At 43.4% G+C, this 15,101-nt stretch overlaps 1 protein-coding gene across 5 annotated transcripts in view; it reads right to left on the bottom strand.

Annotated features, from left to right (window-relative positions):
- CSMD1 (CUB and Sushi multiple domains 1) overlaps nt 1–15,101 on the bottom strand; it is a 2,022,178-nt gene that overhangs the window by 193,211 nt on the left and 1,813,866 nt on the right. For all 5 annotated transcript variants that reach the window (XM_045451804.1, XM_045451793.1, XM_045451792.1 and 2 more), the window contains one exon: nt 3,440–3,558. In XM_045451804.1, the coding sequence (XP_045307760.1) occupies nt 3,440–3,558 (119 nt within the window). The remainder of the gene's footprint in view (nt 1–3,439; nt 3,559–15,101) is intronic.

Raw genomic sequence — 15,101 nt, forward strand, 5'->3', positions numbered from 1 at the left:
CAGCCTTCAAGAATATCTGTCCTATTATTTGTGTTTGAAAAATCAACCGGCTGCAGGTTAAATCCTGAGAGTTTTGTGCGAAAATCTCTCACGATAAAAGAGAAGGTAGTCAACGGGACACCTGTGTGTGCAGACTACTCGTGTTTATTTTGTTTTCCTCCCTGTGACTAGGTGGTCTTCTCTGCCATGCGTACTTATCCTGTGAGCCTCCGTTTGCCCCACGACTGGCACAGACGCAGCTGAAAACAAATCTTTGATTCATGTTAAATAATCCCCGCCATGTCGCGAACGCATCAAACAAGCGTTTGCGTTAATGCAGTTGTCAATAAGAAACCAATTCCCTGAGCTCAGAAACATTTCATACTCAATTCATCTGCCACAAAACTCATTTTCTCATACTTTCTGATATGTTAAAAAGTCATTACAGCCAAAGGAGACTATATTTACTCTTAAAGAAGACATTCTGTGTAGCACGTTTCCTGCTAAAGTTCATGCTGTGTGTATACTCGTTTTCTGATCCATTGAATTATCTTTAATAAATTTCTTCCTGAATTACGGACAGACATAAAGTGCAAAAGCCTTTCAAGGTATTTATTGATGGCTACCAATAAAGGAGGCAGTTATTACTGATCTGGGTCATATTCTGTTATTGATTCTAGCACAAACACTTTATTTATGTATGTAGGTATGTGTGTATGCATGCATCTATGTATGTATTATTTTGAGGAAGACAGAGCGTGAGCAGAGGAAGGGCAGAGAGAGAGGGAGAATCCCAAGCAGACTCCACACTGTCAGCACACAGCCGGATGTGGGGCTCGAACTCATGAAACTGAGACTGTGGCCTGAGTGGAAATCAAGAGCGGGACGCTTCCCCGACTGAGCCCCTCAGGCAGGCGCCCCCGGCACCGACATTCTACATTAGTGATTCCGGCTGAAATGTGTATAGTGGGTCCAAAACAAGACAGGACTCTATTATCTACTAGTTTGGAATGGGCGTTTTCTTTTTTCATCTCTTCAAAGAACTCTGAAACAAGCCTGCAGAAAATGGAAATCCTAAATCCCATGAGCACTCGGGATCCCTCTCAACGCGTCACGTGACCGCACCTTTGCGGTCCTGGCCACGCCCAGGAACCTCCCTAGGCACACACGCTCACAGACATTTGTGTGCAAAGTGTCCGAGGAAGGCTGCTTTTCATGAATGATGTGCAATGTATGCACGCTGTGCTTCCAAATACGTGACTGTGCTAGAAGATTCTTGTCAACCGTTAGCAATTAAAAACAAAAAATCCAGGCTGCTTCCTTACTCCCGTGAACGACCCACAGCAGCTTGTGAGGTCAGAGCCGGAGCCTGTCTGTGATGAAGACAAGACAGCTTGGTTTGCGTTTGGAAAACAGGCTGTGCTCGGCAGACATGTGTCCTCAAACTTATCTGCAGGCAGCACACCCTTTGGTGCATTCTAAGAAAGGCCCTTACCGAATAATCCTTTCCAGTTTCCTCTTGGAGGGCCGCAGAGGTGTCTCTTATAAAAGGATTCTCCAAGTGGCACCATGAACCAGTGGGAAGGAGGTGAGCATCCAGAAGCAAAGCAAGGACCGACACGTGGGGATCTGCGCTCATTTACAACGTGCGCAGAAAGAGGCATCGTGATGGCCTATCAGTATATCCTGCTGTGTCTCTCTAAATGGAACCCCTGGGGTGTGGCTCAGAATTCTTTATACTGTAACTTGTTTCAGGTTTGTCTTAAAGAGGGGTGCCTGGGGGGCTCAGTCAGTTTTGCTTCCGATTCTTGATCTCGGCTCAGGCCACGATCTCACGGTTCGTGGGTTCAAGCTCCACACCGGGCTCTGTGCTGACAGCTCAGAGCCTGCTTGCGATTCTCTCTCTCTCCCTCTCTCTGCCCCTCCCTCATTCATGCTGCCGCTGTCTGCCTCTCAAAATAAAGAAATAACCTTTAAAAAAAAAAGATTTATCTTAAAGAATCAGTTCAGATAGCCTTAGCACGCTTGTTTAAAAACTTGGCTCAGTTGTGAAGGTGTAGTAAAGAGTTCCTCGGTGACTCTTGTCCTGCTCTGCAAGGAAGGGTCTGCCCATCTCCTGGCAGAGTCAAAGTAATTACGGCAGTGCCCACCAAATCTGTAGGCTGTAGCCGTTCTTACTCAGGTGACTTTATATACTGGTGTTTGTTCGTCGTGACTGCAATGATGCTTTTCCCTTGCCGGGATGTGTCAGGCATCTTGCAGACACAGAAAGGTGGGTCCTCTAAACCCACAGCCTGGGCTGATTCCCAAGCGTGGCCCCGCGAGGGATGCCCTACCAGTTCCTCTGTTCCACCCCCTTCTCTCACCCCCGGCTCAGCTCCCATCCCCTAGTCAGTGAAATACGGGCCTCCTGTTCCCACCCCGTGTGGGTGACCGGGAGGAACACAGGTGAGGCACCTGGGGGGCACTCCTTCTGCGCTCGGCGTTTGTGAGCTGTCATTGTGACCCGTCTCGGCTCTGCAAAATATCTCCCTCCAACACACTCTGGAACTTATATCATACACGGTGGTGGCCTTGTACTCTGGAACCTTGCAACTTTTTTCTGATGCTTCCTCAAGCTCATTAAATCAGTTAAAGACCAGAACTAAACATTTCCCCTTGAAATACCATGAGCTTCAATGTCGTCATAAGCATGCCGCAAAAAGTACTCTGTGACCCCAAATAACTGAAGAGCAGACACAACACTGGGCTTAACTATTTCTACCGGACTTTGTAACATACGTGCTTAGATTATTAATATTGTTGGCAGGGAGAGTCATGTCATTATGTTAAGTGACAGAGAGAAACTATTTTGTGAGTAAGCTTATTTGCAGTTAGACTAGAAAAAATTAACAGAAAAAGTAACTAATGTCGCTACACATTAGGTTATCGATGTTTATAAAACTTTCATATAAAATTATAAAAAAGTGATAAAAATTTGTCAATATTTCTTGAAAACGATGTCAACCTACTACTTGAGGACCTTAGTACCTGGGACAGAGTAGGTACCGAATGGGCATTTGCCCAACTGAATGTGGGACCGAGGTACAAAGCAGGACAGACACACCGCCCAAAAGCAGATCCGGTCACTGGGTGGCCGGGGTCACACGGTGAAAGAGACCGTGTCAGGACTCTGTCCCTTAGAATTTTCTCTGCATACTCTTTGGGAGAACATACATTTTGAAATAAAATAATCACAAAACTGAGACGCTAGGCTTTATCATTTAGAGCTACTTCCACATTCTAATTAAGATGACCAGCAGGCATGGCTTAATGTGACCACTGCGATTCCCAAACAGGGTGAGAGAAACTAGATGAGCTTCTGTGGGTACAGATCCCAGGCGCTGGTTGCCTTCCCAGAAGCTGGGCAGGGACTACGAAGTTTAACCCTCGCCATTCCCAAATCTCCGAAGGAAAGTACCTGCAAGGTATACCCCGGTTCACACTGGAAGGACAGGACGTCGTTCACCATATACCGATCACCTGTTTTGATGCCGTTGCTGGGAAGGACGGGTTCTTGACACGCAGCGAGACCCACCGCTGTGGAGATGCAAAGACAAGTGCTGAGGAGTGTAATACGAATGGTATTATGGCTCGAGTAACAGACAGGTTCTTCGGCTGCTCTCCTTCCGACGAGAAGAACGAAAGGCCTTAACTCTTTCTCTTATGGTACTACCGAGACCACAAGCAATGTCAAATCGGTCATTAGCTAATTCTTAAGTATCAGTACGTTTCATTTACATCACGCGGCGAACCAAGCTTGTCCTCAGACAATAAAGTCTGCTACTTCCTTGTTTACTCCTACACACTCCAATTCCAACACGTACCCATTTTAAAAGGTCCTTTAAAATTATGTTCCTTATTATATGCCAAATCCATGACAATGGTCGCTTGCTTTGTGTTTTTCAAGCATAGATGGCAATCTTTATGGAACATTTTAAGTGTGCATCTGGGAAGTCTACCCTTCCGGAAAAACATAATATGAGAACAAATCTTCAAATATTTTAGGTTCTGTCTCGCTCTCATTTAAAGACAACAACAAAATCCTCTTGAGCAGTGTGTTCGTGGGTGAACAGGACCAATATCCACGGATCTAAGGCTGTAATCAGACATGTTTCTCAATGGAATCGCCTTCAGTTAGGGCACTAACGATTTCTTTAATGCGTCATATAATACCGGCTGTCGGCCTAAAGTACAGAAAAATTAACTCTAAGTATTTAACACTGATACCTCTCCATATAAACCCCATAGAACAAATAACAAAATATGCAGCTATGGCATTTTATAGAATAAACAATACATTGGACATGGGCCGGCGCTAAGGACTCGGTGATTGCAAATACCCCTTTGTATCGATGCGGCGTGTCTTCTCTCAGTCCAGTTTACACAGACTGAGGGGTTATCCAGGGTGACAGATGGGGAAGGATGTTACCGAGAGGAGCCCAGCTTAAAATTCTTCCTGTGACCTTGGACATACACTTCAGTTCTTATTCTTGACACTAACAGGAATGAATGGGTCAGAGTCGTTACCTGGTTGGAATGGGGGACGCTTGGGTATTACAGCTGGGACAGGGAAGGTGGGGAAGCCCGCCAGTCAACCCAGAGGCAAAAATTGGTGGGAAACGGAAGAACAGGTCTATGCAGGCAGCCGTGCAAGATGAGGTTGTGTGCAGCCTGCCTCCCACCCAGGACTGTGTGTGTGTGTGTGTGTGTGGGCGCTGTGGCTGGGACACCTCCTCTCATCGGTGCACCCTCTGTTGTTCCATCAGGCTTCACTTAAAAACCACGAGGTCCAGGATAAAATTATTCAGAAATCCATGATGGCTACAGAACGCACGACGTGCGTCTGGAAGCAGGAGCCGATGTGACCCCGCATATGCTCCCTGGTGCAGCAGGCTCTGGGTCCAGGCAACGGCAACCACGCACATTGATACAGACGGATCATTGTACTGGACGCATTATATTGCTTGAATCCTCACAGACAGCTAACCGACTCCTTGTGTGTGATGTTAAGGAAAGGGCAAAGTCAAGTCAAATTAACAGGTCAAGTTTCCCAGTGCAGGTATGTAAATGCCCCCATCTCTCGAGGTCGGTAACTGAATGGTCAACCGGCAGGCATCAAATTCCTTCACTTCCTTGCTTTACAAAGCATGTTATGAGAGTCTGACAAGGACATACCGTGTGGGCCCCAGCTCACAGATGCTGAGGCAGAATGACCACGTTAACACCATCCTTAAGGTTTTGTGGGCATTAAAGTTTGAGAAGCAACTAGTTTGCCTCACTTTCCCCCCAAACCTGAGATGAACTGAAGCAAAGAGAGAAAGTATCTTCATCTTTTACCACCAGTGTGATTATTCGTCTGAGAAAAAACATGCTACAGAATGTGCATTAGAATTGGACACCACCGGTACATAAACTAGCTGGATGATTTCAAGCCTTGTAACACATTGATTTTATCTGGGATGAGCAGGTATGAAGTGTATCATAAAGGTTTTCTAAGTTGAAATTGATATTTCCCTAAATGGCTATATGTTAAATGCCATATTAAATGGCTATATATTAAAAATGCATTGAGTAGCATTTGTTTATAATCCCTGGCACAATCTTTCAAGCCAATTGGGGCTTTTTAGGTATAACAAAATTGCTAAATATAGGAAAGTACGATCACTTAGGCCTTTTTCTTGTTTTATTGGTACAAGTCTAATTTATCTCTTTCTCAACTGGAGAATATACACTGTAACTACGTTTAAATTTCACGATTTTTCCTACCATGGCCTAGAGATATCACCTACCATATGTCACTATTTTTTTTATTTGACCCTGAAAAAGAAATACTTCAAATACCCTTGGTATAAGTTTAATTACAACTTGAAATACTAAAAACCTAATTTACGGTGGCACCACATTTTCATTGTAGTATACTTTAGGTGCACACCAGGCATGTCAGAGACCAGAGAATATCAATAACCCAAAAATAAATCAAAGTAAACCAAAGACATATTTTGAAATAAAAAAAATGCAACAAGTAATTAAAAATTAAATTCCAGTTATGAAACACCAACCCTTTACATACAAGCTATAATGGGATTTTACCTATGCACTATATTTGTTTATTATAAGTTGATTTCTATGCATTTATTATATATTTATTTATTTTCATTTCCTTACTTAAATTGTGTAAATCCAATTCTTCTTAAAAAAATAAGTTGCACTTATCTGTAACTACAGGAATTATAACACATTTTCTGAATAAATCAAAAACATACAAAAATCATTTTAATCAGTATTTGATATGATGAGACACAGGAAGCAGTTATATGTAGACCTTGATATTTGAAAAAAAATTTTTTAACGTTTATTTATTTTTGAGACAGAGAGAGACACAGCATGAACGGGGGAGGGGCAGAGAGAGAGGGAGACACAGAATCGGAAGCAGGCTCCAGGCTGTGAGCCATCAGCTCAGAGCCCGACACGGGGCTCGAACTCACGGACCAGACCGCGAGATCGTGACCTGAGCTGAAGTCAGACGCTTAACCGACTGAGCCACCCAGGCGCCCCAATATTTGAATTTTTTTAATGTTTATTTTTGAGAGAGAGACAGAGCATGAGTGGGGGAGGGGCAGAGAGAGAGGGAGACACAGAATCCCAAGCAGGCTCCAGGCTCCCAGCTGTCAGCACAAAGCCTGACACTGGCTTGAACTCACGATCCGTGTGATCATGACCTGAGCCGAAGTCGGAACTTAACCAACTGAGCCACCCAAGCACCCCTACCCTAATATTTGAACTGTAGACAGAAGTATCTTCCTTGTCTTGCTTCTCTGTGTCACTAGGTGTCCCATATATTTTAGAAATTAACAACATGGAGATGTTTGTTACTTCTAGTAACAGTCCTAGTGATATCATCTACATGTATTTACATGGAGATAAGTCAATAAATGATTGATAAGATAATCCACAAGTATTTATTGAGCTACCCTGGACTGGAGCCAAGTATTTTCCACACATCATGCTTCTCTCCTAACGATGCAATGCTGGCTACCCTGGGAGTCAGTCAAGCTGAAGTGAAAACAGTAGATTTATGTTATGAGTGGGGGTTTTAATGTTTGTTTGGGTTTAGAAAACCAGCACTCTAGCAGAGGGGAGAGTTCAAGGTGCGGCAGATTCAGACCCACAACCAGTTGGGGTTGAAGTGCAACCCCAGACAGAAGTGTCTGAACACAGCAGAGCGGCACCAAGTCCTATGATTTACAGATCGGGGTAAAACCCCTTAGGGACAGAGCAACCCCGCACATGAGGGACCCCAAACGGGGAAACCGGACAGGAGGGAGCCAGCATCCCAGCGCCAGAAATACTGGTAACAGTGAAAGACAACAAGTCCTAACTGACAAGACTGAACAATGGCTTTCTGGGGCGCCTGGGTGGCGCAGTCGGTTGGGCGTCCGACTTCAGCCAGGTCACGATCTCGCGGTCCGTGAGTTCGAGCCCCGCGTCAGGCTCTGGGCTGATGGCTCGGAGCCTGGAGCCTGCTTCGGATTCTGTGTCTCCCTCTCTGCCCTTCCCCTGCTCACACTCTGTCTCTCTCTGTCTCTCAAAAATGAATATAAGGGGCGCCTGGGTGGCGCAGTCGGTTGGGCGTCCGACTTCAGCCAGGTCATGATCTCGCGGTCCGTGAGTTCGAGCCCCGCGTCGGGCTCTGGGCTGATGGCTCAGAGCCTGGAGCCTGCTTCGGATTCTGTGTCTCCCTCTCTGCCCTTCCCCTGCTCACACTCTGTCTCTCTCTGTCTCTCAAAAATGAATATAAGGGGCGCCTGGGTGGCGCAGTCGGTTGAGCGTCCGACTTCAGCCAGGTCACGATCTCGCGGTCCGTGAGTTCGAGCCCCGCATGGGGCTCTGGGCTGATGGCTCGGAGCCTGGAGCCTGCTTCGGATTCTGTGTCTCCCTCTCTGCCCTTCCCCTGCTCACACTCTGTCTCTCTCTGTCTCTCAAAAATGAATATAAGGGGCGCCTGGGTGGCGCAGTCGGTTGAGCGTCCGACTTCAGCCAGGTCACGATCTCGCGGTCTGTGAGTTTGAGCCCCGCGTCGGGCTCTGGGCTGATGGCTCGGAGCCTGGAGCCTGTTTCCGATTGTGCGTCTCCCTCTCTCTCCGCCCCTCCCCCGTTCATGCTCTGTCTCTCTCTGTCCCAAAAAAAATAAATAAACGTTGAAAACAAAAAAAAAAGAACAATGGCTTTCTGACCTTTAGGGCACAGAAGGAGGCATACTCAACAATCTTTGGTATGAAAACGGTAGACTATGTGTATTCAATCATTACACTACTCAACGTGTGAAATAAAGAAGGTAGTAGAAGAAGTAGGCAGGGTAAGAAATTTGAGCTGGCAAGAAGGTCAGTTTAAGTCCACACATGTATGCGTCATTCTTGAAAACACCTATAACGGGAAGAGTTTTAGAAGAACCTTGCTGGAGCAAAACTGACTTTTAATGTTAAGTCATGGGTGGTATTATCACTTATGTGCCAGATAAAATCGTAAAACCAGTCCACTAAAAGCTAGTGATTTAGACACAGAATGAGACACGTAGGGAGGCACATACAAATAAAAGAACCCTGCTCTAAAACTTCTCTAAAATAAAGTCGTGACACGAAGCCATCTGGCAGGAAAATTCAAAATTAATTTTTCAGAAGGAGAGGCATCTGTTAGAGTATATTGTCCCATTGTAAGCAAAAGCATTGTAGAAAATATTTCTAGTTCTTTCAAGGCACGGCATATTTACATTTCATACCATACATGGTGATACAGCAAAGGGTATAAAGCTAGGCTTCTAACAAGGTGGTTCCGAAGCAACCTGATTGAATCTTGAGGTATCCCGATCAAATGTGAAGTTCCTAACAAGGTAATTGTTGGGTGTTCTAAAGATTTAGCCCTGCTGCCATAAATGAGCAACAACACAGGGTACACGTGTTTTTATGTAGTGCGACGTTTATGCCATATTACACACAGATATACACTGGGATCCTTTCACCTATAAATGTGCACAGTTTGCAATGTGTTGATTTCTAAAGTTGGGATGAGATTTAGAAGACAGCCAAAGCAGTCTGTGTTTCTCCATGTGTCTAGCCCTCCAAGCGAAGGATATAAAACAAAGTCGTTAAAAAGGCAAGGGTCCTAATTTGACCAAATCTACAGCTTAATGGTTTCGCTTTTGCCAGTGGAGCATCAGATGTGGGAGTTATGAAGCGGGTTACGGCAAGCAGCCTCCTCGGGTCTCCGGAAGGAATTGTAGCCGTTCCTCTAAACTCATTAGATAAAATGCAGAGAACGGTCTGCTTAAATTTTGAAAGTGAAAACAATTGTGAAATCCATGATAAACATGTAATTTTTTGAAAGGTTTGGAGCAGGAAAAGCGGGCCTTTGTAGGTACAGCGGACAGACGTCGAGGACTTTCGTCACCTCGGCACTGTCCTCGTTTTGGCCGGCGTGACGTGTGATTTTTAAAGGTCACGACTTAAAAAAGGAATTATGTCATGCCAGCTGCACTGCTCAAAACAATAATGAAGATGAAACAGAGAGCGGTAAGCTGACCTGAATGGAGAGGTCACCAGAGCTGGGTTCGTGACAAGGACGGAGGGGTGAAAGAACTATGCAGATACAGGGGCATCATTAAGTACACACGGAGGCCACCATAAGCACCAGAGGGGCCCCGTGTGATATTCCTTAATTTTGAAAAGAAAAGAATTGGGGGGGACATTCTTTTGCTAACTAAATTAGTACATAACCGTCCCTTTGCACAAAACTGGTGGATAAAAAGCTGTCTTTACACGTGGGTAGGTACGGTACACCCTAAAACAGAAGTGTTACTGATCAGGTCTGTAACCCGTAAATGGAAACTTGCATTAAAGGGTCAGGCGATGAGATGGAAAACTGGTGAATAAAGGCATCACAGCTTCACTTAGGGAGCTGCCACGGGAGGTGACAATACATGAAATAAATGTCAAATGTTATGATCACATAGACATAAACCTAACGAGCGTCGCACTGCACACCTAGACTTTCATATTCCACTGTTTTATGAGTCAATATGTCTCTATGACAACAGAATGTGTACACAGAAAACCCCATTAACTAATAAAATAGCATCTGATAGAAAGAAAAGAAACTACTTTTTTAAATCATTGTCAAAGAAGTTTAGCATCATGTGGAGCTAAAAATATTTTCTTCTTTTTTTTTTTTTAAATATTTTTTTTTTCAACGTTTATTTATTTTTGGAACAGAGAGAGACAGAGCATGAACGGGGGAGGGGCAGAGAGAGAGGGAGACACAGAATCGGAAACAGGCTCCAGGCTCTGAGCCATCAGCCCAGAGCCCGACGCGGGGCTCGAACTCACGGACCGCGAGATCGTGACCTGGCTGAAGTCGGACGGTTAACCGACCGCGCCACCCAGGCGCCCCTATTTTCTTCTTTTTTATTAAAAAAATTTTTTTTAACGTTTATTCGTGTTTGAGAGACAGAGTGCAAGCAGGGATAGGCCAGAGAGAGAGGGAGACACAGAATCCGAAGCAGGCTCCAGGTTCTGAGCTGTCAGCACACAGCCCAACGCGGGACGTGAACTCAAGAACTGAGAGATCATGACCTGAGCCCAAGTTGGACACTTTAACTGACTGAGGCCCTAAAAATATTTCTCTTATCTGTAAACTGTGGGCCTGCTAAGTCCACATAATAAATACTTTCTGTATTCTTTCCACTTAGTAGATCATAAGAAATCTTCAAAGCATAAGGGATTGTATGTCCTGTGTCAAGAAAAGTCGTAGCATAAATTTGGGGGAAATAGAGATTCTATTTATCTCTCTTGGAGGTTTGGAAGTATTTTAGATATAAAGGCAGAGAAATCCTGCGGTGATGAATCCTCCTCGACTTTATTTGAAGGGTTTCCAAAATGTCTGTGATTACAGGACCACTTTGGGCAGTGAACCACCCGTGGATAAGACAGGAGAGGAGTGTCGGGCAGAACAGGTTGAGAAGCACTGACCTTGTCTCTCACTCATGGAGAGGAGGGAAGTGAGTGCTCAAGTCTGGAAAGGGCACGGCTGAGCTCCACCCTCCGAACACCTTCTGAATACTGGTGGATCATGTGTCCCACCACCACACGGCAGAGCTCTGACTGCATGTTAAAGTTAAAATGGTTCCTGGACCATCAACCTCATCAAACTACAGACTCCACGGGGACTCGAACTGGCTTCCTCTTCTTCATTAGTGCTATACGTTGAATACTTGTGTGCCTCCCTCCACACCTCCCCCCGACCCCCCGCAAATGCATTTGTTGAAGCTCTAATCCCCAACGTGATGGTGTCTGGAAGTGAGGTCTTTGAGAGATAATTAGGTTGAGATGAATTCACGCGGGTGAGCCTCTCCCAATGGGATTAAGGCCCTTATGAGAAGGGTAAGAGACACCTCTCTCCGGATGTGTGCATCCAGGAAACGCCAGGTGAGCACACACTGAGAAGGTGGCTGGTTACGAGCCAGGAAGCAGATCGCCACCAGGAACTGAACCTGCCAGCATCTTGATCTTGGACTTCCCATCTTCCAGATCAGTGAGAAATAAATGTCTGTTGTTTCAGCCCCCCGGTCTGTGGTGTTTTGTCACAGCAGCCAGACCTGACTAAGAGGTCTGCACACAGAATGCATCTAGTGCATGGACTGGAATAAGCATTCACACATTGACCGAATTAATAAATGGATAAAAGGATAATACACTGTGGCAAAATGATCACAGTTATTAGCTAAAGTCTATCTTGGCTGCTAAACAACATGTTCTCGTATTTTCCATTAATAAAGAACAAACGCTATGAAATAGATCGTACTCTACCTATGTCTCCCTATGTCTCCAGTAAACAGCAGCGAACAGATTACCTGCCCCAAGTGACATATTGCTAAACACGCCTCTCACCCACAGTGAAAAGAGAAACATCCTGTCTTGGAGAAGGTCCTCAGCTACGTGCACATGGCTGACTTTCTATGCTTGTTTCATGAGCAGAACGACCACATAAGCTAGAACTGAAAAAAGTTCCGTCCTCTTGGCCACAGAGATACTTATTACAAATTAGAGAAACTGTTTTCCCACTTGAAAACTTACTAGATGCACATAAAGTTCAGAAAACTCAGAATATTACGTGTAGTTGAAATTTTTAAATGTCAAACCTTACACTTGAACTTAACCTCAATTACACAAAAACAAATATAATGGTATTTCTTGGTGTTTCCAGGGTTCTGAGTAAAAAGTCAATTATAGGTTTAAAATGATAACAATGGCAATGAAAACTATCTTGGATTGTTTAATTTATGTATCAGTTAGACTAGTGGTAATACGTATCAAATAAAATGTGGACATTTAATACCTGTGACTATATGTATACATAGGAATACTTAATGCATGCACTTTTGCATGTTTTTGCTTTTCGTTGAAGTAAGCAAATATAAAATACTCAGATTTCATTGAGATTCTTATTATTCAATAGGCCAAATCATCAGATTAACTGACTGAATCAAGGAACTCTATTTAAGAAAAAAAAAGTGTTTTTAGCAAAATACACCCATAATTTTCATACTCTTCTTTTGGCATGATGTTTTATAACATTGAGCAATGTTCTCTGAGCCAAATCTGGTCATGTTTATTTCTTGCTGTAGTAACTCCTTTCATTAGCCCTCCAGCTGAATATATTTTCTCTGGCCCTTTACAAAAAGATGTTACTGACCCATGATCAATAATAGTCTTCCACAATTTGCTTAAGGTGTAATACTGAACACTTTCATATAGATATTTGATCATTGTAAACAGACGCTTGTGATATTTAGTATATAGGCTTGAGGAAACATTACAGACTAATACGAACAATCTTACAGAATAAAATATCTGTATGGTCAGAAGACTATGCAGATAAATTATACTAATGATATGACAAAGTATGAAATAACTTAACATGTTGGATTTTACATAACATCTGATGAGCACAATGTCAGAACCTCAACTGTAACTATACCTTAGAAACAAAAGAAAAGAAAAAACTGCAACAGTGTACATTCAGGCCAAACATATTATTTGTTAGCGGATTAAGAAATTGGTAGCACAGTAGTAAAGCAAAGGTATAAATATACAAACATACATACATATTTTTTAAAATTCTCTGCTCTTTGAATAATGTGAATTAATTTAACTAGTCCTTCAACAATTTAACTCATATTTTTAAAAAAATACATCAATTCTAGGAGTAATGTCGGCAAGATGGCAAAGTAGGAAAGCCCAGGGCTTCCTTCCCCCTTGGAGACACCAACTTAACACCAATACAGACAAACTCCCCCGTAGGAAATTTAGAAACCATTTAAAAGGTTCCTGAACCCTGGAGAAGCACAAAGCAAACTGCATTGAAGCTGGTGGAAAAGTTCATGGCCAGAGACTCTCTCCATGACACAGTGGGCACTACTGGAAGGAAAGTCCCAACTTCCGAGTTCTCCTTGTGAATGGAAAGATGACAGTGGAACATATACCCAATGTTCTGACTTTTTAGAGAGCTGCCTGAGGGACTGGTTTCTCTCTTCCTTGAATCTAAGGGTTGATAGGAACAAATGCGAAGTCAGTACCTCAGAACAAAGGCAATAATGTGGACTGGTTCACACCAGAATTTGTAGTACCATAGCCAGGAGGAAGGGACGGCGGGGGTGGGGGCTCAAGTTGCAAGCAGCCATGGTAAGAGACACATCTAGGGGAAGCTCCTGATTAGCAGCCAGCAAACGTCTCCTGTCAGGAGATTACATGCGCAAGACCCAAGAGTACACATCCTAAGAAGAGGCTGGAGCACTCAGAATCTCTAGTTGGGCCAACAGGCGAAAGCCCACCCTCTACAAAACTAAATTGCAGAGACAGAGAAACGTGGCTGAACAGAAGGTAAAACAAAATTGCAACAGAAGATGAAACAACATATGAAGAAATAAGAAAATGGTCAAATTAAAGGGTCAAATGAAATCTCTAGAAACCCACCATACAGAAATGGAGACGTGAATTACCAGGCAAAGAATTCAAAATAATGGTCATTAGACTGCACAACAAATTACAAGAGAACACAGATAAACAACTCAACTCAATCAAGAAAGGGATATATGAACAAAATAAAAATATCAACAACAACAACAACAACAACAACAACAACAAAAACATGAAGAAAGACCAAACAGAAATTGTGAACTAAAGAATACAAGAACTGAATTGACAAATCCATTGGAGGGGATCAACATTAGACTTATTCAAGCACAAGAAAGAAACAGCAACCTTGAAGAAGACAGGTCATTTGAAATTGTCAAGTCAGAGGAGAATAAAAGGCAGAAAAATGAATACAGTTTAATGGAATTATAGAAAACCATCAAACAGAACTCTATGTGTATTATGGGAATCCCAGAAGGAAGAAAACAAGAGAAAAGAAGGCAGAAAGTCTATTTGAAGACATAATGGCTGAAAACTGTCCAAATCTGAGGAAAGAAACGGGCATACCAATTAAGTAAGTTTAAGGAACTCTAACCAGGTTAAATCTAAAGAAACCTACATTGAGACATACCATAATCAAATTATCACAACAAGAAGACAATGAGAAAACATTTTTTTTTTCTCTTGTAAACAGCAAGAGAAAAGAAAACTGTAAGGTTCAAGGAAGTTTCTATCAGACTTCCAGTGAATTTTATTCATCAGAAACCTTGCAGGTTAAATGGATTCAGATGGCATATTTAAATTTTTTTTTTCAACGTTTTTATTTATTTTTGGGACAGAGAGAGACAGAGCATGAACGGGGGAGGGGCAGAGAGAGAGGGAGACACAGAATCGGAAACAGGCTCCAGGCTCTGAGCCATCAGCCCAGAGCCCGATGCGGGGCTCGAACCCACGGACCGCGAGATCGTGACCTGGCTGAAGTCGGACGCTTAACCGACTGCGCCACCCAGGTGCCCCTCAGATGGCATATTTAAAATGCTGAAAGACAAAACACAAACAAACAAAAAACCCAAAACTGATAACCAAGAATACTATCCAATACTATCCAGCAAAACT

The sequence above is a fragment of the Leopardus geoffroyi genome, chromosome B1 (assembly GCF_018350155.1).
Source record: "Leopardus geoffroyi isolate Oge1 chromosome B1, O.geoffroyi_Oge1_pat1.0, whole genome shotgun sequence".
NCBI classification, from domain to species: Eukaryota; Metazoa; Chordata; class Mammalia; order Carnivora; family Felidae; genus Leopardus; species Leopardus geoffroyi.